Here is a 23679-nt window from a genome sequence, read left to right on the forward strand (position 1 = left end):
ATTGATTGACCATCATAAGGACAATTGAATTTTAACAAAATGTGCAGTTGAATGTGCAACAGATAACATGCTCAAGGTGCCATTTAGGTCCACTGAGACTTTTATATAACAGACTAGGTCCTATTTTTAGAAAGGGTTTGAGGATCCACGTCAAAGAGGACATTTATCTAAATGTAATTCCTTATCTCTAATATATCTGGAACAGTCTTGAGGAACACATAAGCTATTCGTCTGAATTAAACTTAATTAGACTGAATAATAAAGACCCCATGTACAGTTAGTTGCCTTGGTACACAGACTTGAGTATTATTATTTTTTTTTTAATCTGTCATTCATAGTGCACTTTACAAACGTAATGTATCTTTGGGTCAGTCAGTGCTTCGGCTTCCACACACGCTCCTCCCAAATCAAAACCTTCGTCTCGCGCTCTCTCGCGATATTAGGCGACGAGCCACGGATCCAACATGGCAGAAGGTATGAGGATGGTTTCTTTCTTATTTTTCACGCCCTTTCTGTTTAACACCAACAGCTGTTATTTCTTTACACGACGGACATGCCCAATACTGCATTTAATTGTTATCACCATAGCCAGCTGGTGATAAATATTGCATAATCCTGAAACGAACCACTTTATTGCATATATTTTTTCCAGCTAGCTGGTTGCAAGTCAGGTGGTGGGCTGGGCGGTGGTAGTAATAATTCGCCGGGTGATTTGAGCTCTCATGTGAAGAAATATCGAATAAATGCTCTTTCAAATGATATATTCAGTCGCATTTATCGCAGAACATACACCGTTATGGGTCTGAAAGGTAAATGGTAGATTTTAGTCAAGTCAAGTCGCCTTTATGTATATAGCGCTTTTTACAATGCAGATTTATGTTTCAAAGCAGCTTTACAGTGATAGCAGGAAACATAATCTTGGCTGTATAGCTGTCTCAAATGTCTTTGAGGCATTTTAGAGACATTGTTGTCCTGTGTTGTCATTTTGCGATGGTTTTCCAAGTCATTTATAATCAGGAATTTCCCTTTTTAGTCTTTTGTCTCGGTCTTCATCACATTGAATGAGAAATTCATCTAGCTGTTCAAATCGATTGTTAAATATGTTAATACATTGCACTATTCAGTGTATTTGATGTAATTGAATATATAACTTGACATTTATATATAATAACAGTAGAAAATAATTGTACAGCTTGTATAATTAGCATATAGCATGATTGTATATAGTATATGACGTTGCAGCAGGCGTTTGCAACCGTTACTTTTATCAGCTCATGTGACATCTCTCTTCTTTATCTTCCCACAACATGTTGTTAAATCATAATACATTACAATGGCATTGCCTTCAAAACAGCGTAAGAACACTTTAGCAGTCTTTGTTACTTTGTTTAACTTCTTATTTTAACACAGGCTAGCGAAGTTTTATTGTTGTAACAATACAACCATGTAGTGACAGTCATATGGGTTGGAGCTATGGTTGGTTATCATGGTTAAAAAAAAATCTTACCGTCTGTACATGATTTTCTGTATTTCCGAACAATTTATTGTAAATTAATTGCACATTTTCCTGTTTCTCGAGAATGATTTATTCTTTATCAGAGTTCATTGTGTAATTCATGAGCTGTTATAATTCGTTTGAATGTTTGTGGGTGATGCAAGCAGATTATTGTTTCACAAGGTTTCATGTCATCTGATTGGCTGATGAGCTTTTTAAATACTTTATGGTACCTGTTTGGACAGCTCTGAGTTGCTGATTGCTCAGGATACTGGATTCTTGAATCTAGGCTGAAGACAAATGGCTCACATATTAAACTGAAAACATTCTAATCCTTCGCTTGGACCACACACGCACAGGTTTAATGGTGTACAACGATTAGGGTAGACAATTAGGGTTTGTTTTCACAGAACTCACAGCTTTGGGATATTATATAGAAGGTGCCAGCCAGCTTGCTGTCCTTTTTTTAAGCAGAATTCAAAATTTTCCTAGATGTCAAATGTTAAGACATTACTAGACCAGCTCTCTCAGCACCTGAGCTTATATAGAGCAAGAGAAAAGTGTGGCCTCAGCATTCTGGAGAGACGCAGAAATAAATTCAAGGAAAGAGGAAGGAAGCGGCTGTGTTGGAATGTAGGTTAAGCTGCAAAATCCTCTAGTTACTGATCCGAGGCAATTACCACATTAAAGATGGCAAGTTTAAAGTTGTTATTTTGAGTAGAATGAGATTGAACGAGGTTGTAAACGAACTTGCGTTTGTGGTTATCATGTTTTTACTTCTTTTAATGTGTAAAGGCAGTTTTGCTCTCATATCTCAGGTCCACTTCTCCTCCCGTGAGCGTGCTCAGGCAGTCTGTTTGTGTCAGCAGTTTTCATGTGAAATCTGTATTTTGTCCCTTTTTTCATTTTCTTGGCATTTCCACTTCCCTTTTGCTTTACCCATCACATTTGACGGTTTATTTTTATTCGTTTACCATTATTTTGTCCTTGTACTCCTTGTGCTCATTCCTTTTGTTCCACTACTCATCTCTCCACTTCTTGTCCCCCATCTCTTCATGGTTTCCATCATGCCTGCAGAGGAGGTGCAGAAATTGCAGAAGCACCTTGCTCTGCTGAGGCAGGAGTATGTGAAGATGCAACAGAAGCTGGTGGAGACGGAGAGGCGCTGCTCCGTGTTGGCTGCACAGGCCTCTCTCCCTGGCTCTGCCTCCCAGGCCAGTGACTCCTTCATCAGCCGCCTGCTGGCCATCGTGGCTGACCTCTTTCAGCAAGAGCAGTACAGGTGAGAACCAGACATGAACATGCAGTCACATACTGTTAGATGAGATGTCAGGTGAATCTTAACCAAGAAATGTTCAGGTCATATATATATATTTCTACTTCCACCAGGGTATAAACTTATGATTTACAGTTTCGTTTTGCTTCTTAGTGTATTAAAGCTGGCTGAAAGGGTTTGAAAATGCCTGCTGGGTCTTTAAAGTTAGGAAGTTCTATTACAGTTGTATTTCTTTTTATTGGACCATGTTCTTATGAGGTTACAGATTGACCTGTCTGAGATTTGAGCCCAGACTGCTGTCTCAGATCTGAGACCAATGCATAATACATTAGGTCTAATGCATCAAAGGATGACTGCATATTTCACAGAGATGTTGTGTAAAAAGTCAGTATGACCACATCAGTCTTTTTTCTCCTAGCGATCTGAAGGTGAAGATTGGAGATCAGAGGCTCAGTGCTCATAAATTCGTGCTGGCTGCTCGGAGTGAAATCTGGAGTTTAGCCAACATGGCCTCCACCACAGAACTGGACCTCTCAGGTAACAATGGCTTCTCTGTTTCCTACAACCTGCACTAGAAATGTACCATATCTAGATTATGTCTGGCTGTTTTTTTTCCTTATTGTTCTAATGCAGCATGCAGCAGTGTTAAATTCCTCAAAACTGAACTTGTTGTTGGATTCTTTCCTGTGCATCCCCATGTGACTTCCTAGATGCCAAACCAGAGGTTGCCATGGCAATGCTGCGCTGGGCGTACACGGATGATCTGGAGTTGAGTGGGAATGATGGCTTCCTCATCGACCTGATGAAGTTAGCCAACCGCTTCCAGCTCCATCTTCTACGGGAAAGGTGGGAACGGTTTCTTTAGAATAATAGATCAAATTGACTGGATAGATTTATGACTCATGTTGCAGCTTTACTTCTCAGTGATTCATCAACAAACACACCATGTAACTGCTCTTATCAGTCACTCAATATGTAAGAATATAAACTACAAGTAAAAAAAGCACCCCTCAGCATGGATTGATGTGGAACATGAATGCTTTTGGTGATGAATTCTACACTTGATTAATATAGCATATGCATCACACCATTATTTTAGTCACTCTAGTCCTTCATGTTCATCAAATTAAATAGTCATCTCCCTGAAAGCATGTGCTTTTTTACCTGACATTTGCTATAAAGAGGCTTATAGTTAAACTGGAGCATTGCAGTGATGCCCCATCATCAATATGCCCTTGAGTCTTCTCCCGTCGATAAGTATGCTTTAAGTCACTTTGGATAAAAGCAGCTGCTTAATGGCAAGCAAACAGCCTATATGTTTGGTGCTTTACGTTAATGATCAGCTTTTATTCTTGAGCACTGGCACGGCAGAACAGAAAAATATATCTGAAATGTACATGTCACATTTATGTCACATATTATTTTGAATAACAGGGCTTGCTTAAAATGCAAGAAATTGTCTTAAAATCCATTTGTGAGTTGTCAAATCATGGTTGTGACAGGAAATGCCGTCTAGACTAGTAATGTGCACTAACAAAGTAAATAGGGTCAGTTTTGATTTCTTGACGACTTAAATGAAATCTGGGCAATTTCTGTCCCTCCATAGACAGCTATGCAACTATCACTTTGAAGCTTCAAAAGTTCATAAGAGATCGTAAAACTAATCCATATGAATTGAGCGGCTGAATTAGTCCAAATTTTCTGAAGAGACTCGATCGCTGTATATGATGAACAGATTTAATTTAGGCTGTTGTCCACATATAAACATTGATCTTCGATCATTAACAGAAGCTCAACTGTACATGGTTGACACACGAGAACAAACCTCATTGGTTCTTGCGGAGGCTCAAACGTGCTGAGGTTCTCACACGTCAAGCCGACATGCTTAAGTTTCTGTTTACCAAAACTGATGTGTGAATTGATGAATGTTTTATGTGAATAAAAGCCTAAATTCAATCTATTCATATTCATAATATAAAGCGATCATGTCTCTTAAGAAATTCTGACTAAACCGTTCAATTCATATGGATTAGTATTGCGATCTCTTTATTAACTTTTTGATGCGTCAAAGTGGTAGTTGCGTACCTTGCAATGAAGATACAGACCTATTTATTAAAATATCATAGTTTGTGTTCCAAAGATGAACAAAAGTCTCATGGGTTTGTAACGATACGAGGGCGAGTAAGGCTGTGTGTCCACCAAAGTGCTTTTAGCCTGCTGAAATCGCTAGGTGCTATGTTGAAAATGTCTAGCTGTCAGCGCAGTGTTTTTTTTGTTTTGTTTTTTCAGTTGAGATGCTTTGCTTGCAAAGATACAGAATATCCAAGGAAGTGTTACTTGTAGTATCTAATTTCACAGTTTGTTTCTGTACTGTTTCTATGTAAAAATAACCCAAAGTTGAGCATTTTTCAACTCTCGGAGACCAGAAAAAACGTCTCAGCGCTTCAGCATGAAATAGACGCTCAGCACCTCATTTTACACATTGAAAACAACTGGAAAAATACACTAGCCTCAGAAAAAAAGCTTTGGTGGATACATGACCTCATTTTTGGGTGAACTATCACTTTAAGTATATCATCTAAAGTCAGGTGGTGGTTTAATAAAATAAAGAGAGAAGAATTTAAATTGATACATTTAACGATCACATCTGCTTGATTTCAAAATTTGAAATGTTATTGTTAGAGAATACAAAGTGAGCTCTAAACATAGATATTGTTTTTCAAATGCAGATGTGAGAAAGGAGTGATGTCATCGGTGAACGTGAGGAACTGTATCAGGTTCTACCAGACAGCTGAAGAGCTGGACGCCACAACATTGATGAACTATTGTGGAGAGATCATTGCTAGTCACTGGGTGAGTCAGAAGAACAGAGTCATCGTCCTCATGCTTGAAAGATACACATAGCTTAGACTTTTATTTTGTTTGCCAGCAATATACAGTTCTAGGTATCTTTTTAATCATCTTAATAGAATAATTATTGATTAATAAATTTCACTGTGAAAAATAGCCTTACTCCATTGTATGCTCTCTGTTTAAAAGCATCAGGATCTTGTTGTCCTCCTTGATGTTTGGGGTCTTCTTTATGATTCCTTGTAAGTGATGATTGATTCTCAAGGTTATGTGTAAGACTGGGATGGTAAAGGAAGGCACGCTCTCTGCTGAGTGAACCAAACACATCAATATGAGCTCAGCAGACCTTGAGCAAGACCTTGAAAAAATACCAGAGGGAGATTGAGATTTGCATAATTATTACATGTTGTCACCTGCTGATTTAAAGGAGAAAATCATTGAGATTTTTTTTTTGTTTTGTTTGTGTGCATTCATGTAGAAGGGAGGATTTGCTAATGAAGAGATGCTTAAATATGTTTAATATCTGCTTTTGTTACCCTCTCAAATAGGATGATCTGCGGAAAGAGGACTTCAGTACCATGGATGCTCAGCTGCTCTATAAGATGATCAAATCCAAGACCGAGTACCCCCTTCACAAAGCAATTAAAGTAGAACGAGAAGATGTTGTCTTCCTTTATCTAATAGAGATGGACGCCCAGGTAAAGAGCCAGCACTGATTCAAAGAAGTGTTCTTGCTTTATATACCATGATATAAAAAGTGCAAGGTCCTATATGTAGTAAAAGCAATATCAAGTGATGTTTTCGAATGGTTAATGTTTTGCTTTAGGTTTTACATTGGACAACTAGTGGTGACCCAAAATACTGAAAAATTTCTAGTATAAAAATAAACAAAAATATGTATATTACTTATTATATTTTGAATGATATGCAAAATGTATCTATTTATTGTTTTCAATCATTTAGTCACATTTTAGCCACAGATAAATGTTTTATCCTCTGTTAATAAGCTTGTTTATTGCATAGCAAACTCATTAGGATAAATGTTTCTTTCATTTCATTCTCAAGTTACCAGGAAAGCTGAATGAGCTGGACAATAATGGAGATTTGGCACTGGATCTGGCTCTGTCCAAGAAGCTGGAGAGCATCGCCACCACACTGGTCAACAACAAAGCAGATGTTGACATGGTGGACCAGAGCGGCTGGAGTCTTCTACACAAGGCCATCCAGAGAGGTGATGAGTGCTTGTATTTGGGCAGAGGAAATAATCGAATGCGCCATTTTTTTATAATGAATTTGAAGTTGGCACGTAGCTCACAAATGGCTGAAACTTTGGCGATCCATTGTGAAAGTTTTTCTTTTGGTGGTCTAAATACTGTCCCCGTCCCATATCTTTCTCTGTGTCTCTCACTCTCTCTCTTTAGGAGATGAATTTGCGTCCACTTTTCTGATCCGTCACTCTGCGCAGGTGAATGCTGCCACAGTGGGTGCAGTGGAGACGCCTCTGCACCTGGTCTGCTCTTTCAGCCCTAAGAAACACAGTGGTGAAGTTATGGCTGGCATGGCCCACATCGCTGAGGCGCTGCTCAAAGCTGGTGCCAACCCAAACATGCAAAACAGCAAAGGACGGTGGGTAATATAAGTCAAGGGTTTCTTCTGCATGAATGAGTTTTGGGATTATTATTTTATCTGCAATAATCTTTTGGGAGTAAAGCTTATTCATTGTATTCATGACCTGGTTTTATTTTTGTCTAATTTTAGGACGCCATTACATGAGGCTGTGGTGTCAGGAAATGAACCCGTCTTTAATCAGCTTCTACAATGCAAACAGTAAGCTTAAACATGTTTTATCTGGGCGAATTCCAAACTGAGTCTTTTGTGCCCTTCAATGGCACTCTGGGAAGGGGTCGCCATTTGTAGGAGCGTTCCAAACGAAAGTGAACAACTGAATCCCTTCACCAAGGGCCTTTCCATAAGTCCATTAGCAAAGGGTACATACAGTGGTCACTTCAAGGAAGTGATTTTATTGTTTTTGATTCATTTTAAAGCTAGATGGTAAGAAAGTTCCAGTTAATGTATAAATAGAATAAGTAGTTGTTTTGTTTGTGATACAATGCACACAATTTTTGTCATACTTTTGATATGAAGTAAACATAAGGTTCATAAGTTTCATAGATAAGAAATGTGTTTAATAGTAGATATGTTGGGTAAATGTGACTACATGCAGGGTCCAAAGAAGAGATGGCAAGTTTTAAAGTTGAGAACAGAGAGAGGAAAACACTCACACACACATACTAAGAACAGATAATGAGCTGATGGACGCTGCACGGTGTTGCCATGGTAACATTCCAGGTGAAGATAATGAGGAAATTGTTGTCTTTCGTTGCTCCCTTCGCCAAGTGCATTCCAAACTGCTACATGATGACATGCAACTGCCCTGCTCCCTTCAAAGTCCTCAGTTCAAGAGATCTTCCCTTTAGAGGGAGTAGGGCATAGGCATGCTCACTTCTGATTGGAATTCACCCTCTTTTTTAAAAAACGACTGATCTGAAATTATTGATGTAGGTAATACTAAATTACTTTTTGTATGTATGGAAAACATGGAATGATCTAAAACTTGTATTGAAAAATGTACAAATGCAAGAGTTTAATGTGGGATAGTGTTTCCCACGATACATTATTTCCATTGTGATAAAAGAACTTGAATTAATATCAAAATGTGATTTGTAATCTTGACTTGGACTGCCAAGCGTTGGATAAAAAAACAATAATAATGTATTCTTTGTGTTCTGATTTTTTTTTTTTTTTTAAATAAAAGGTACAATGTTTGAAAAAAGAACAGAGTATACTGTTCAGTAAGGTAGTGTTCTGAACATGGAGATGGTTAACCCTACCTTCTTGGAGTAATATTGCCACTTTCCTGTTTCCTTTTTGTAATACCATAATCTCTCCCTTGCCTACTTAGATTAGACCTGGAGCTGAAAGATCATGAAGGCAGCACTGCACTGTGGCTGGCCCTGCAGTACATCACTGTGGCCTCTGACCCCTCCGTGAACCCTTTTGAGGATGAAGCTCCTGTTGTGAATGGCACCTCATTTGACGAGAACAGCTTCGCAGCAAGGCTTATACAGAGAGGGAGCAATCCTGATGCACCAGACTCCAATGGTACCAAACACCTTGCACTTTATAAAATGTTTATATGTGTCCCTTTAGTCATGACCCATTTTATACCTGCTAATCACGACATCTCCTCCTCAGGTAACTGCCTCATGCAGAGAGCAGCTATCGCAGGAAGTGAAGCAGCTGCTATATTCCTGGCCACACATGGAGCTAAAGTCAATCACACCAACAAATGGGTGAGTCTGTCAGCTTTGTTTAGAAATAAACTGCCAGTCAAATGTTTGAACATGCATACTCATTTTGCACAGTAATACAGAATAATAGTGTAGTCATCAAAAACTATTAAATGGAACAAACTGGAAGTATGGAAATTCTGCTATGATCCTGAAAAATATATATCACAGTTTCCAGAAAGATATTAAGCCGCAATATCAACATTGTTTTCAAAATTGATAATATTAAGAAATGTTTTTTGAGGACTAAAACAGCATATTTGAATGTTTTCTGAAGGATCATGTGACACTGAAGGCTGGCGTACTTGCCATCAGAGAATAAATTACATTAAAAAATATATTAAAAAAGAAAACGGGTATTTTAAATTGTAGTAATATTTCAAAATATTACTGTTTTTACTGTATTTTTGATCAAATAAATTGCAGACTTGCTGAGCATAATTATTATTATAATACAGGAGTAGTAGTAAAGGGGTGGAATGTAATAAATTCAATATTTATTATTTTGATTGTTTTGTATATATACCTTTTATTTCCCCTTCTTATTTCTTATGATCACATTTTCTTTCCTAGGGTGAGACGCCCCTCCATACAGCGTGCCGCTGTGGCCTGGCAGGGCTGACAGTGGAGTTGCTCCAACAGGGGGCGAATCCTAACCTGCAGACCGAAAGCGCCCTGCCTGACGGAGTTGAGAAAAGTCAAGGAGTCTCCCTGCAGAGCCCGCTACACCTGGCCATCGTTCACAACCACCCAGATGTGGTGTCTGTCATACTAGAGCAGAAAGGTGAGGGAGTATGTTTGATTTGAGTACTGATCTGTGCCATCTCTTATCATTCATAACTTCATTTTTGATCCATCTCTCATAGCCAATGCACTACATGCCACCAACAACCTGCAGATCATCCCTGACTTCAGTTTGAAAGACTCCATGGATCAGACCGTTCTGGGTCTCGCACTCTGGACTGGTGGGTTCTGCTAAAATCTTCTTCAGTGAGTTCACTGCTCATGCGGATCGTTGAATGTTTCTTATTTACATTGCTAGGTATGCACACTATTGCCGCACAGCTGCTGGGTTCTGGAGCAGCCATTAATGACACCATGTCTGATGGACAGACGCTACTGCACATGGCTATAAAGAGACAGGACAGCAAGAGCGCCCTCTTCCTGCTAGAGCACCAGGCCGACATTAACGTCAGGTACTAGAACTGCTATAAAAACATTCGTTAGCACTAGCAGACATCCCTCTGACACGATTAGCTGTGGTGTTCATGTGGGCGATGAAGGTTCGAGTCCTGCCTGCAGTGTGTATCAATCCCATTCCCGCTCTGTCTCTCCAAATAGCTATTGCTGAAAGAGTTATATAATAGCTGATAATTCGACCATGAAAACAAATTCTAAAACTACAAATCATACTTTGTTTCAGGACCCAGGAGGGGCAAACAGCATTGCAGTTGGCTATCAGTAACCAGCTCCCTTTAGTAGTGGACGCTATCTGCACAAGAGGAGCTGACATGTCAGTGGTGAATGAGAAGGGTGATCCTCCTCTCTGGCTGGCTTTGGAAAATGGTTTGGAGGACATTGCATCCACACTGGTGAGAACTTTTATTTTGCTTTTCCAGCATTCGTTCTAGCAGTACTCGTATTCATCCTCATGTCGTCTCAAACACGTAAGACCTTTGTTCATCTTCGGAACACAAATTAAGATGTTGATGAAATCAGAGGGTTTGTGAACCACACATAGGCAGCAATGTCATTGTACCTTTTGAGGTCCAGAAAAGACATATTTAAAACAGTTCATGTGACTACAGTGGTTCAACCTTAATGTTATGAAGTTACAAGAATACTTTTTGTGCATAAAAAAATAAACTAAAAATAAAAAATGTATTTAACAATTTGAACTGTTGTCATTCGCTGTTGACGTAGTGAACGCAAGTGCAGGCTTCTGTGTTTACGTCCAAACGCCGGCTCAGTATTGGACGCAGGAGCCAGCCAGTAATGAGTGCACTAGTATTCTTGTCGCTTCGTAACATTAAGGTTGAACCACTGTAGTCATGGTGACTAGTTAAACAATTACCTTTCTGGACCTCAAAAGATGCCATGATGTTGCTGCCTATGTGTGATTCACAAACCCTTGGATTTTGTCAAAAATATCTTAATTTGTGTTCCGAAGACGAATGAAGGTTTTACGGGTGTAGAACGACATGTGTGAGTAATTAATGGCAGAATCTTCGTTTTTGGGTGAACTAACCCTTTAACAATTTGGAACTATTGAAACACTTATTTTTTATATATATATATATATATAATATATAATAATATTATTATTATTATTATTATTATTATTATATATATAATTTTTTATTTTTTATTTATTTTTTTATTTATTTAATGCTTGTTTTTGGATTAGGTCAGGCATGGATGTGATGCAACTTGTTGGAGTTCAGGGCCTGGAGGATGTCAGCAAACTCTTCTCCATAGAGCCATCGATGAGAACAACGAGGTCACTGCTTGTTTCCTAATACGCAGGTTTGTATACCTCTCCTTATTTTCTCTTGCTTCTTATCAGAATTTTTTTTTTTTTTTTTTAAACACCAACTAAAAAGGTGCTTCATTCCTATAGAGTGCTGCAGGGATGACATATTGTTGCAGGCTAAATCCTGGAAATTAGCATTTTGGCACTTCTGGTTCCATTTAGGGCTGGATATTGACACAATTTTCCAGATTCCATTCAATTTCTTTTCACATGCTTGTGATTCGATTGGATATCGAGTATTTGTGGATGTAGTATATCAGTTACAGTACATGGCAAATTTTCTAGAGGAAAAAAAATCTCTCAACTAATGCTGTAAACTACACATCGGAATCAGTTGGTACTTCTTTACTATAATATTGAAGGTTAAAATTAACTTATTTATATACAAACACTTAAATTACACTCAGTTATGTTTTTAAAAAAAATATTTTTAAAATGTTTTTTTTTATAAATATAAACATTTAAATCATGGCTGTCATAACTGATTTATTCAAACATGCATTAAATATTGACGAACATTATAATGAATATGTAACTGGGCATATCTATATTTATCAGAATGCTGCTTTCTAGAGTTCACTTTTCTAGCTGACTAATGAGTTTATGGTCACTGAATATGTTTTTCTGAGGTAAATGTTACGTGACAGTGTTTACAAGCTGTTTTATTGAAGTCTTTCTGAGGTTGAAACACTGATTGAGCGATTTCATGTGACATGATAGGGATTTCGGTAAATTGTACTGTATATTTTAACATACCTTCAGGTGTTTAGTCATGTTTATTTCGCGCTGTAACTGGTATTAAAGCGGAGGAGAGGATTTTCACTTGTGCTCCTGCTGCCGCTTCTCTTCAACTGAGGCGCTAAAGCGATCTGTCACGTCACATTAAACGGCGTTAAATCTTATTTAATCTCATAATAAGATGGACAACATTTGAAATCTGAGACTTTGCTTCATATCAAAAGTAACAAAGCACAAAGATTATTGCGATTTATTGGATGGGAGGCGCGTTACATGTTCTGTTCATTCATCAACTGAAAACAGACTAGACTAATCGATTCTTGGGATTTAAGAATCGATATCAGTTCGTAAAAATGAGAATCGATTAAAATCGAGAAATCTTTTTTTTTTTTACTCAGCCCTAGTTCCAATGTCAATTTGTTTTTTGTTAAATACTTGAAATAAGGTCTGTTGTTAACTCAAGTTCAAGATATTTTCATAAGTTGTGTTCATTTGTGAAGATCATCCTGGCTAATGAACAAAACAAGGGTGAACCAGGCCAGGGTGATGCTTGCTTCCAGGTTGTCTTACAAAAATAGGTCATCACTGCAGCATTCTATTCAGGCTACAACTAACACTGGCTTTTACATAAGGTTTATTAAAGTATTGTCAATTGTATCAAAAATCTAATCAAATTATTTGCATGTTATGCAAAAAGTGGCTGTAGAAGTTTTTATTTTCCTATCATAAATGATCTCAACATTTGTTTTCAGTGGCTGTGATGTGAACAGCCCGAGGAGGCCTGGTCCTAATGGCGAGGGAGATGAGGAGGCGAGGGATGGACAGTGCCCACTGCATTTGGCTGCATCCTGGGGTCTGGAGGAGGTGGCGCAGTGCCTTTTGGAGTTTGGAGCCAATGTGAACGCACAGGTTAATACAGATATACAACAGATGCATACATTCACCCTAGTTCTTCTATTTTTCTTTAGATGACAAGGTTTTATGCAGATCTGTTCTATATACTCACTGTATAAAAATGTCCTGAGAACTACAATGCCCATTTCTCTGCATGCAGGATTCAGAAGGTCGTGCTCCGATCCACGTCGCCATCAGCAACCAGCAAAGCATCATCATCCAGCTGCTCATCTCCCACCCTGAAATCCGGTTGAATATTCGAGACAGACAAGGCATGACGCCGTTCGCCTGTGCCATGACTCACAAGAACAACAAGGCTGCCGAAGCCATCCTCAAGAGAGAGCCTGGCGCTGCCGAACAGGTGTGTGGGCATGATTATATCCACATACGTAGATGAAATTACTCCACGTTGTTTCTATATGTGTGATGTCACAAGCCACTGAATAAATGTTCTCTCTCTGTCTAGGTGGACAACAAAGGTCGCAACTTCCTGCATGTTGCTGTGCAAAACTCAGACATAGAGAGTGTGCTCTTCCTCATAAGCGTACAGGCCAATGTGAACTCCAGAGTGCAGGACAGTGCCAAACTCTCTCCTCTACACCTGGCCGTGCAGGCAGGATCTGAGATCATTGTCAGAAATCTGGTAAAGCAAAGAGAATAGAAGTGATGGAATTTTTATTTTATTTTTTATTTTCAAGTCAAAAACTGAAACATATCTGATGTATGTGTGGACTACAGCTGCTGGCCGGTGCAAAAGTAAACGAGCTGACCAAGCATCGTCAGACAGCGCTGCATCTCGCTGCACAACAGGACCTTTCCACAATCTGTTCCGTCTTGATCGAGAATGGCGTTGACTTTGCTGCCGTAGATGAGAATGGGAACAATGGTAGACTATTGTGATACACTTAATTTATTATTCTTGAATGACTAAATTCCACTTCACTCATATATTTTATATCTTCTTCCGCTAGCACTTCATCTAGCTGTGATGCAGGGGCGTCTGAATAATGTGCGTGCTTTACTCACCGAGTCCAACGTAGATGCAGAGGCCTATAATCTCAGGTTTGACTCAGAATATCTTATTCCACACGTAAAGGTGAAGTATGTATGATTTTTTTTTAAATACATTCTTTTAACCCAGTGTTCATTGACTGCTATTAGTAAGCTATCCATAGGTTTATCTCCCCCAAAAGTGTAAACATTGAGCCTCCCAGACACCATCTAAACATTGAGAGCAGTCCAATCAGATCTGTCAATCTCTTTCCAGCTCTACCAATAGCGTGAGTTTGGGGTGTGGCTACAGTAGCAGGCTGAGCTAGAGGGTATTTAGCCGGTGTGGGACCCTGGCTGATGCTTGGGAAAAGGCATTCAGCTTCAGTTACAGAAGTGCAAGCCAAATTGCATTTAGACTTTCAAAAATTAAACAGGTCCTTAACATGTCAAAGCGAACACGGCGATGTTCTACAATCAACGCTTCAATACAGCATCATCATGTACCCGTCCAATGTTCCAGTTTAAATTTTTTACTTTAATGTGTTCCATGTAGACAGTCTCAAACAGCTATGTTGTGTCATGTCAAAAATAACCCCGGTTCAGATACTTTGAATGGGTTTATTATAAACGAGATGCTTACGTTCACTCTAGACACAGTGTTAGTATACTCAATTGCTCACTTATGACATGTTGAAACACATCTAAAAGTATTCCTAATATGTTGGGCCTTTTACTGAAAGTAGTCTTATTATACCTGTTGAGACATGTCTTCACAAGCACCCGAAAGAGCTGTGTTTGTGATGTTTGAGTTGGAGAGGTGTGATGCGTGAAAGGGGCTTTTGCTGTATATATGCTGTATTGTTGTAATTCCACTAGTGTCGCAGAAACTACATACTTCACCTTTAAACTCTTTATGTAATATATACGTTTTTTTTTTTTTTTACCACTAATATATACATGCAGTATATGTATGTATATTTGCTAAATATGAATTATTTACACTATTTATTCAAAAAAAAATGATAAAATAAATATAATAAAAATAAATTGTGCATTATTCATTGACATTTACAAACTTTTTGCCATGTTTTCATTTCAGAGGTCAATCTCCCATGCATGTCCTCGGCCAGTATGGGAAGGAGAACGCAGCAGCCATCTTTGAGCTGTTTTTAGAATGCATGCCTGAGTATCCCCTGGATAAACCTGACAATGAGGGCAACACAGGTTGGTGAAGCACAACCGGTTTGATTAAATTATATGTGCATTTTTAAATGGGTAATTTTCCATATTAATAATAGCAATAATGGCATTTTGCTTGTCAGAAATAAACACTGAATCAGTGATAGTTGATGTTTTTTCCTCCTTGCAGTGCTTCTGTTGGCCTATATGAAAGGAAACGCTAACCTGTGTCGTGCCATCGTGAGGGCTGGAGCTCGACTCGGCGTCAATAACAACCAGGGCATCAACATCTTCAACTATCAAGTTGCCACTAAGCAGCTTCTGTTCCGTCTGCTAGGTAAAAGATACAGGTTTAGTGTTTCTAAGACATTTACAGTGCTTGTAGTTATATCTAACTAGTCTTTTGTATCACGTTTTGTACGGCCCAGATATGCTTTCCAAAGAGCCCCCGTGGTGTGATGGATCAAACTGCTATGAATGTTTGACCAAATTTGGAGTCACCACCAGGAAACATCACTGGTATGTCGCCAACTAACTGCGTTTAATCTTTCTGCCTTTATAAAGTATAAAGACATTTGTTTCCTCCTTTCATCATGAACATACCCTTCTTTCTCTTCCCTCCATTTATGATGTTTGTCGTCTTCCCTTGTCCTGCCACCTAATAACTCATTCTTTATTGTCTTTCTTTCTCTCGTAGCCGCCACTGTGGGCGTCTGCTTTGCCATAAGTGCTCTATAAAAGAGATCCCCATCATCAAATTTGACCTGAACAAACCTGTGCGTGTATGCGACATCTGCTTTGATGTGCTGACATTGGGCGGCGTGTCCTAACACATTAGAGGAACCTGAAGGACGGGCACCAGCCGAGCTGAGAATGAACCCACGGGGCTGTGCCTAGCACTAAAAGGATGGAGAAATGGAGTAAGACACATTGAGAGGAAGAGCCCTTGAACAAAACCATTCCATTCTTGTCAAAGGAAAAAAATACAACCATAACAATGTGTGTTTGTTCTAGCAGTACTTTTTAGAACCAAAATATTATGTGTCGAGGATGCAGATTAAAACTAGTGGAATGCAGGTGCAAATGAAAAATGCAGTTCCGAGTCGGCAAAAAACAAGTGTAATATGAGAAGGGCAACTATCATTTACTACTAAAAAAGAACCATAGGGGTTTTATACAGGGCTAATGTGCTATATGGACAATTATGATTTAAATATCACTTCATTTTCCATTACAATGACAAGACTAGTACAATTCCCACTTGCAATCATGCCGTCACCACTCAAACTGACTCTTTTCTACAGATTGGTCGATCAATATTTCAAGGAAGTTTGTTTGGTGTTGAATGTTGCCTGATATGAAAGGATTTATAAAAGGTATCCATGTTTCAGTAGTGTGAAGCCTTAATCATACTGTGCAGGGTCTTTGAGTTGTTGTATTTAGGTTTTGAAGCCATTTTAACCTCTCTGGAAAGATACAGGCAAGGACATTTCTCTGGAGTTCAAATCAAAACACTAAGAGAGAGATGGAGAAATATATCTTGCTGGGTTATTATGTTATTAGTAACATGATCACTTAATTATGTATTAATCTGCATATTCAGTGGACTTTATTTTAACCAATCCTTTAGAGTTAACGTCATACTAAAATTTAAGAAACACTTCAGATGTGGAAGTGTTCTTGATGTGGACTTCAAATCGTTCCTTGTGATTCAATTAATTCAGACAGGTGCAGAAATACAAGCGCAGAATTATGATATGCTTACTATGCATATGCATGACATCATTTGTAGCCTGTTATTATTGTCATCATTGCATCATAATCACATTTTATTCATTTCTGATCACCAAAGGACACATTCCAGTTAATGTTTGCCCTGCAAGCAAGCACTGGGGGAGCTGCTCGCTTGGTTGTTGTTTTCAAAAGTCATCTTGGTGGCGTAATGCGTCACATTATGTTGACCTATCATAATTTAAATGCTTTTCCATGTCCATGCTTAACAGGTGCACTTTATCAGAGTTCTTTCTTCTTTTTTTTTTACATTTCTGATTACATTTCAATGGAGATCGGTTTGTTTGTGGGGGGAGGGTGGGGAAAGGGCCAAGTCCACAGTCTGTTATTGGTATTGTTAAACTGTACAGATAAATGTATAATATTTTTGACCACTACAACTGTTTTGTACTTAATGCAGATTGTGCTTTTTTGCCTATGTGACAAACCTACAATTTGGCCTCTGTTTTATCTTTTCTGCACATTGTATGGTATCTGTATGCTCAGATATTTAGCCTGTCGCCGCCTCTAGTATCCTTTTCAAGAAAGGGAGGACAACTTTACATAAAGGACAACTGAAAAAAATCTATTGTCTTTTATTTAACAGTCTTGATTCTATGACATAAATAAAACACTTGGTCACAAATTGCAAAGGAATTAGAAGTAAAAACTAAATCAGAAACAGAACTATATAAATGCATACAGTAAGAGCAGCATTGGTCACACATGGCATGTGCCTGCTTTAATAAACCAAACATAATAACATTAAGAAAACTCAACTCAATTAAAAATCTTGTCATATGGAAGAAAATGATTCTTGTAGTGTGGCGAAGACTTGTAGCTCAGTCTTTAACGATTTGGCAGGACTCTGCTTGGGGAGGACAGTCCTTGTACTCTCTGAGGTTTCGGTTCTCTGAGTGAACAGGATCGGACGGTCGGATGCACACACATCGGGAATGACCAGACCCAGGGGAGAAAAGCATTCTGGGTACTCCAACCCAGTCTCTGTGAATGCCACCGCTACAAAGTAAAACTTGCATTACATTTTTTCTAGTAAATGTATCAAATATTGTCCAAAGCAGCAATGATAAAAAGTCAAAGTACCTCATTGTGGAGCACCATACCCGTCCCCCGCTGGCTTCGCTCCACTCCGAGTTACAGGCTGGGTACAGCTGCATCTCACTCTGAGCCTGAGCCTTTTTCTTCAACCCCTCTGACAAGAAAGCCTCAACATGTAGCAAAGCGTCAGTGGGCTGACCGGTTTCTGTGTAGAATCGGCCTATCAGTTTACCTGCAGCACAGGAGTCATACAGACAGAGACCTTAAAGGGACAGTTCACCCTAAATAAAATCTGTCATTGCACAATTTTTATTTGTGGGTGAATTACTTTTTGCAACAATTTAAGCAAAGACCTTCAGTGGAATATATCAAAGTATCTAAGGTCTTTGATTGTATTATGATTGTACCGTGTAAAAAATGTACACGGTGGCAAATTTCAAAATAAAGTACATAGAATTCACATATAAATTTTGGCTCTTGATGGTTTTTTTAATTGAAAAGTCTCTTAAAACTGACTGGTTACTCTTAGTATAAGAATATAAAGGGTATTCTATTAGTAAATAAACACGCATTTATATGAAATATTGTCAAAATTACAATAAAAAATGCACTCTTTGTTTCAAGTGTTTGAAATAAATAATGTTTTTTTTTATTATTATTAATAAATAATACAAGTATTACACCACAGAAGAGTCTTACAAGCACTTTCAGTTCTTTAAAGAATTCAAATATATATTTTTTTTCTTGAAAATAAAAAAAGTTATTTTCTTTGAAAATGTATGTTTATCAATGTGACATTATGCATGGAATACAAAAATAATTATAAACTCCAAAACACTGCAATAAACACTATTTTCTCAAGTTTACTGAGTAACAATTACGTGTAATTTTAAAAACTAACCCTTAAACATGAGTGACATCATCGTGTGATACCAACCTACTGGAGTGTAGTCCCTCTGATAAAATGACAGCCAGTCATAAAGAGCCACAATCTGGGAGTCCGAGAAATCCGAGACATCGCTCGACAAGCCAGACTCTGTGAAGTCACCAGTAATAAACGCTCTTGACGCGTCTTTTCCTGCACAAACACACAGATTTCAAAGATTTCTAAGCTTTAGCATCACTCAGACATCTGGCTTGTAAAATGCATAGTGAACTAACCCGTAAAGAAATGGTAACCGCCGCCAGGGCCGTAATGTTTCCTCCCCTTTTCAACGTCAAACACCTGTCCTAAGATCGCCAGGTACAGCCCTTTACTGTTCTCTCCTCCGCTGTATAAAGATAGCTCATCTTCGGTCAGCATGCGTCCTGGTGGAGATGTTGACGCCTCACTGACCTGCTGCCGCAGCCACGGCTCTAGGACATTTACAACATTGCCATAGATCGGGAACGTGAGCCACTCGGGCACCGTCCATACGGCAAGGACCACTGATATGAGAGCTACTAAATATTTCAGCATTGTGCATACAATGTATACAGGCAAACTGTCAAGCGGTCAGCATTTAAAATAAGAAGCAATGACATTGCGTACCGGGCAACCCATATATAATATCACATTCACATCTATCAGCATGTTTCCGGGTGTGGGACTGCGCATGCGTAAATCTAATTTTTTTTAAAGCTGAAAGGTCTTTTTTATCCAGTGAACAACAACATTAATCAACACTATAGAAACCAACAAAAAGCAGAAAAAAAAGAGAGAAAAAAAATGTACACGGTGGCAAATTTCAAAATAAAGTACATAGAATTCACATATAAATTTTGGCTCTTGATGGTTTTTTTAATTGAAAAGTCTCTTAAAACTGACTGGTTACTCTTAGTATAAGAATATAAAGGGTATTCTATTAGTAAATAAACACGCATTTATATGAAATATTGTCAAAATTACAATAAAAAATGCACTCTTTGTTTCAAGTGTTTGAAATAAATAATGTTTTTTTTTATTATTATTAATGCCACATGAACAAGAGGTATTATATAGTCACATTATTAACAACATTAGTTGCAGGGGGGAGGGGGTGAAGTTACATAGATTTCGGTGAATTTATTAACAGTATAAATAAATGTATATACAGTACCTGTCAAAAGTTTGGAAACATTACAATTTTTTATGTTTTTGAAAGAAGTCTCTTATGCTCACTCACACAAGGCTACATTTATTTCATCAATACTACAGTAAAAACAGTAATATACGAAAAATTATTACAAATTAAAAGTCAAGTCACCTTTATTTATATAGCGTTTTTTACAATGCAGATTGTGTCAAAGCAGCTTTACAGTGATAATTTTGTTTGCACAGCAGCTCTTAAAGAAAATGGTGTCAGTATCCATCTTAAGTAAATTCAGTATTGATTCATTCCGATGTAAGAATCGATAGTTATTCATTAATTTATCTATATCAGCACTGGAGTAAACAGATGTCATCATCCAGCTCAGTTCAGTTCGCATACAATGGTGTCAATGCAGGCAGATCAAAACACTGTTGAATATCAAATGTCAAGTGTCCCCAACTAAGCAAGCCAAAGGCGACAGCGGCAAGGAACCCAAACTCCAAGAGGTGACATCAGGTGGCAAATAGGTGTTAAAATGGAGAAAAAAAATCCTTGGGAGAAACCAGGCTTAGTCAGGGGGCCAGTTCTCCTCTGGTGAACAGTGCTTTATTATGATTCAGGCAGCTTTCATAAGTCCGATGGGATCACAATAGTATTTATTCCAGTTCCATCCAGTTGAGGATTGTATTCATCAAGCCGGTATGGATGGTCTGTTGAGGAACTGTGCCACTGGCTGTCATGTTGATGAGGCCTTCACAGTGGATGATCTAGCTGACTCAATCTCTGCTGACTTCAGGGCTGCGTTGTGGTCGTGTCAAGGTGCAGTTCCTCGATCTCACCTGGATCCGGCTGCCTAAATCTCTGGATAAACAGAGAGACTAATATTAGCGTATGCCATTCTTCTTCTGATGTAATGAGTACATCTGGTGTTACAGGAAGTGTTCCCGGTTCCGGCTGACCTAATTTATGCAGCCTAATAATCCTTTAACGGATTTGAAAACATAAATTGATCATTTGTTATGTGTATGCCAGGTTAAAGAGATGCTTTTTTAGTCTAGAATTAAACTGACAGAGTGTGTCTGCTTCCCAAACAACACTAGGAAGATTGTTCCAAAGTTTAGGTGTCAAATAGGAGAAGGATCTATACCGCCTGCGGTTGATTTTGATATTCTATTATAAACTGGCCTGATTTCTGAGATCGCAATAGACGTGAAGGACTATAATGCAAAATAACTGTTTTACATTCAAATATATATTTTAAAGTGTAATTTATTCTTGTGCTGGCGAAGCTGAATTTTCAGCATCATTACTCCAGCCTTCAGAGTCACATGATCCTTCAGAAATTATTCTGATATGCTGATTTGCTGCTAAAGTAACATTTATTATGGTTGCTGAAAATTCAGCTTTGCCACACAGGAATAAATGATATTTTTTAAATTTATTAAAATAGAAAACAATTATTTTAAACTGTAGTAATATTTCACAATATAACTGTTTTTATTGTATTTTTGATTTATCAAATAAATGCAGCCTTGGTGAGCATAACAGACTTCTTTCAGAAACATAAAAAATTGTAATTTTTCCAAACTTTAACTTTTACTGTATATAAAGTCATTTAGCCCACTTCTTTTTATGTAGGCTATGGTATTAAAAAAAAAAAAAAAAGAAAAAAAAAGTAAGCTATTGCATTTAAAAATGTTGTTCTGAAAATAAAAAGCACATCTAAATCAAATCGATTCTAAATACTTTAAAAAATAATCTTGAGTAAATATAATTAGGCTATAAAACAAATACAAAATTGTTTCTTTTTCCAGTCCACAAAATTCGCAGTTATATCAAAAGTTCCTTTACTAAACTTTCTTAGATAAATTATATGTAATATTTTGCAGGGTATTCCTTTAAATTTGTTTTGCATTTTTGAAATAAAGAATTACCTTTCCAGGTGCCCTACAAAATAAATTAAACAGCTTCGAATGGGAGCACATAGTTATTTGGCTTAATATTGTATTTATTTATTGCCCAAAATTTTAAAAAGAAAGAAAGAAATCAAATACTGGAGGTAATACGCTAGGGGGCGTGTTTCCAACGCAGCGGGCTTCGCTGAGCTCACGGAAGGGACCAAAGTTTTTTGCTGACAAACATGACGTCAGCTGGCGGAGCCCGTCAATGCGGTAGTGACAGCGGAGAAACGCATTAACTGGAAGAGCACAAACCTGACACCAAAACTAAGATTGAAACCCGGGCTGAAGGCGATCGGGAGAGAGCCCGAGGCCGCAAAAGAACAGCATGGGGAACGCGGAGAGCGGCTGTGGCGTTGGGAGCGGCGATGAGGAGGACCTAGAAACGGAGAGTCCCGTGTTCGCCGAGGGCAGCCCGGCCTCTGCGGCCACAGGCAACAGGGCCGGTAACGGAGGTGGCGGCGGCGGCAATAACAACGACGGCGGCGGCGGCGGTGGTGGTGGTGGAGGTGGAGGAGCGGCAGGCTCCGGTCCGGGGAGAAGCGGAAGAAGTGCGGCGAACCCGCCGGCACCGATCTACGGACTCCCCACCCCTGAAGCTCTACTGGAACAGGTGAAGCTGCGAGAGGCAGCGGCCCGTATGAGCGACTCATGGGTCGCCATTTCGGAGTCGGTGCTGGCTCGCAACGAGAGCGCTCTGGTTCGTTGGCTGGAGGAGCGGTTGAGCCGCGGAGAGGAGTCCGTCACCCTGGAGCAGTTCTGCGAGATGCTGGAGAGCAGAGACGCGCCCAGAGATGAGTGCGAGGAGGTGATGCAACAGTGTGCCGCCTAGTTGTTTAAATTCTTGCCAATTCTGGTCATTGAAAAATTGAAGGATGAACCCAGAAAAGCGCCTAAGTCCCGGTCAACTAAGTTAAACGATTAATTAGTAAATGAGTAATGATGAAGTTGTGTAATTGACCCCTCAGCTCTACTCATGTGAGTGGTTATATTGTGTAATCCCTATCTTTGTATTACACGTTTGATAAAGGCTGTTTATTGGCTGTCTCCACCTAGTTTACTTCCAATCTAAAGAACATTTTAAGTACATGTATTATGGGACTGACTGTCATTATTAGATTTGCTTTGTCTTTTTTTATTGGCAGCTTCAGGTTTTGGATTTCAATGACCAATTCATTTTGACCGCCGAGGAGTCAAACACATCTAGTGCCAGCTCTTGCTGTAATCTACTTCTTGCCAATAAATATAATAAATGAAATTTGGCAATCACAAATCTTACTTTTAAAACATATTTCTACACCTGCCCATTTGTATAAGTTTTATATATATATATATATATATATATATATATATATATATATATATATATAAATTAGTACGACTGATTATTTTATTTATGCACTATTGTATTTACATGGTATTCTAAAAAGACGTATCCAAAAAACATGGTTGTACAGTGGTACTTTTGTGCCTTTCCTGATTTAACTATGACTCTTTCATTTACAAATGATTCACATGCTAGCTCGATTGTGT

At 38.5% G+C, this 23679-nt stretch overlaps 3 protein-coding genes across 9 annotated transcripts in view; 2 read left to right on the forward strand and 1 right to left on the reverse strand.

Annotated features, from left to right (window-relative positions):
• Window positions 1-375: 375 nt before the first annotated feature.
• On the forward strand, window positions 376-17476 carry ankfy1 (ankyrin repeat and FYVE domain containing 1). 4 transcript variants are annotated; one of them, XM_048187789.1, is made up of 25 exons: window positions 376-474; window positions 2573-2777; window positions 3190-3308; window positions 3482-3617; window positions 5501-5624; window positions 6170-6319; window positions 6687-6852; window positions 7043-7247; window positions 7380-7448; window positions 8584-8783; window positions 8877-8974; window positions 9545-9755; window positions 9838-9936; window positions 10014-10167; window positions 10395-10563; window positions 11379-11497; window positions 12995-13151; window positions 13297-13497; window positions 13603-13779; window positions 13875-14022; window positions 14108-14198; window positions 15229-15353; window positions 15499-15645; window positions 15737-15827; window positions 16006-17476. In XM_048187789.1, the coding sequence occupies exons 1-25, from the start codon at window positions 465-467 to the stop codon at window positions 16136-16138; spliced, it is 3504 nt and encodes a 1167-aa protein (XP_048043746.1). In that variant the 5' UTR covers window positions 376-464; the 3' UTR covers window positions 16139-17476. The 4 variants fall into 4 exon arrangements, with proteins under 4 accessions (XP_048043746.1, XP_048043745.1, XP_048043743.1 ...); XM_048187788.1 differs by lacking the exon at window positions 376-474 and adding an exon at window positions 782-809; XM_048187786.1 differs by lacking the exon at window positions 376-474 and adding an exon at window positions 1319-1355.
• A 182-nt stretch (window positions 17477-17658) lies between these two features.
• Window positions 17659-19737, reverse strand: LOC125266784 (neuferricin). 2 transcript variants are annotated; one of them, XM_048187793.1, is made up of 4 exons: window positions 19299-19737; window positions 19039-19215; window positions 18183-18369; window positions 17659-18098 (listed from the first exon to the last, which is right to left on the reverse strand). In XM_048187793.1, the coding sequence occupies exons 1-4, from the start codon at window positions 19594-19596 to the stop codon at window positions 17921-17923; spliced, it is 840 nt and encodes a 279-aa protein (XP_048043750.1). In that variant the 5' UTR covers window positions 19597-19737; the 3' UTR covers window positions 17659-17920. The 2 variants fall into 2 exon arrangements, with proteins under 2 accessions (XP_048043750.1, XP_048043751.1); XM_048187794.1 differs by having other exon boundaries at window positions 19075-19215; window positions 19299-19735.
• A 2576-nt stretch (window positions 19738-22313) lies between these two features.
• zzef1 (zinc finger, ZZ-type with EF hand domain 1) overlaps window positions 22314-23679 on the forward strand; it is a 55412-nt gene continuing 54046 nt past the window's right edge. For all 3 annotated transcript variants that reach the window (XM_048187797.1, XM_048187799.1, XM_048187798.1), the window contains exon 1: window positions 22314-22954. In XM_048187797.1, the coding sequence (XP_048043754.1) occupies window positions 22475-22954 (480 nt within the window). In that variant the 5' untranslated portion in view covers window positions 22314-22474. The remainder of the gene's footprint in view (window positions 22955-23679) is intronic.

Source organism: Megalobrama amblycephala, linkage group LG4, assembly GCF_018812025.1.
Source record: "Megalobrama amblycephala isolate DHTTF-2021 linkage group LG4, ASM1881202v1, whole genome shotgun sequence".
Taxonomy (NCBI): domain Eukaryota; kingdom Metazoa; phylum Chordata; class Actinopteri; order Cypriniformes; family Xenocyprididae; genus Megalobrama; species Megalobrama amblycephala.

What these genes read in the sequence shown, in the direction of transcription:
- LOC125266784 (XM_048187793.1), bottom strand. Translation starts at nt 19,596, where the DNA reads ATGCTGAAATATTTAGTAGCTCTCATATCAGTGGTCCTTGCCGTATGG. An exon ending in CGGTTACCATTTCTTTACGG is followed by an intron (nt 19,216 to 19,298) that starts GTTAGTTCACTA and finishes GTGTTTGTGCAG; the next exon opens with GAAAAGACGCGTCAAGAGCG. An exon ending in GATGTCACTCATGTTTAAGG is followed by an intron (nt 18,370 to 19,038) that starts GTTAGTTTTTAA and finishes CCTGTGCTGCAG; the next exon opens with GTAAACTGATAGGCCGATTC.
- ankfy1 (XM_048187786.1), top strand. Translation starts at nt 1,334, where the DNA reads ATGGCATTGCCTTCAAAACAGC. An exon ending in GGGTCTCGCACTCTGGACTG is followed by an intron (nt 9,937 to 10,013) that starts GTGGGTTCTGCT and finishes TTACATTGCTAG; the next exon opens with GTATGCACACTATTGCCGCA. An exon ending in AGATCATTGTCAGAAATCTG is followed by an intron (nt 13,780 to 13,874) that starts GTAAAGCAAAGA and finishes TGTGGACTACAG; the next exon opens with CTGCTGGCCGGTGCAAAAGT.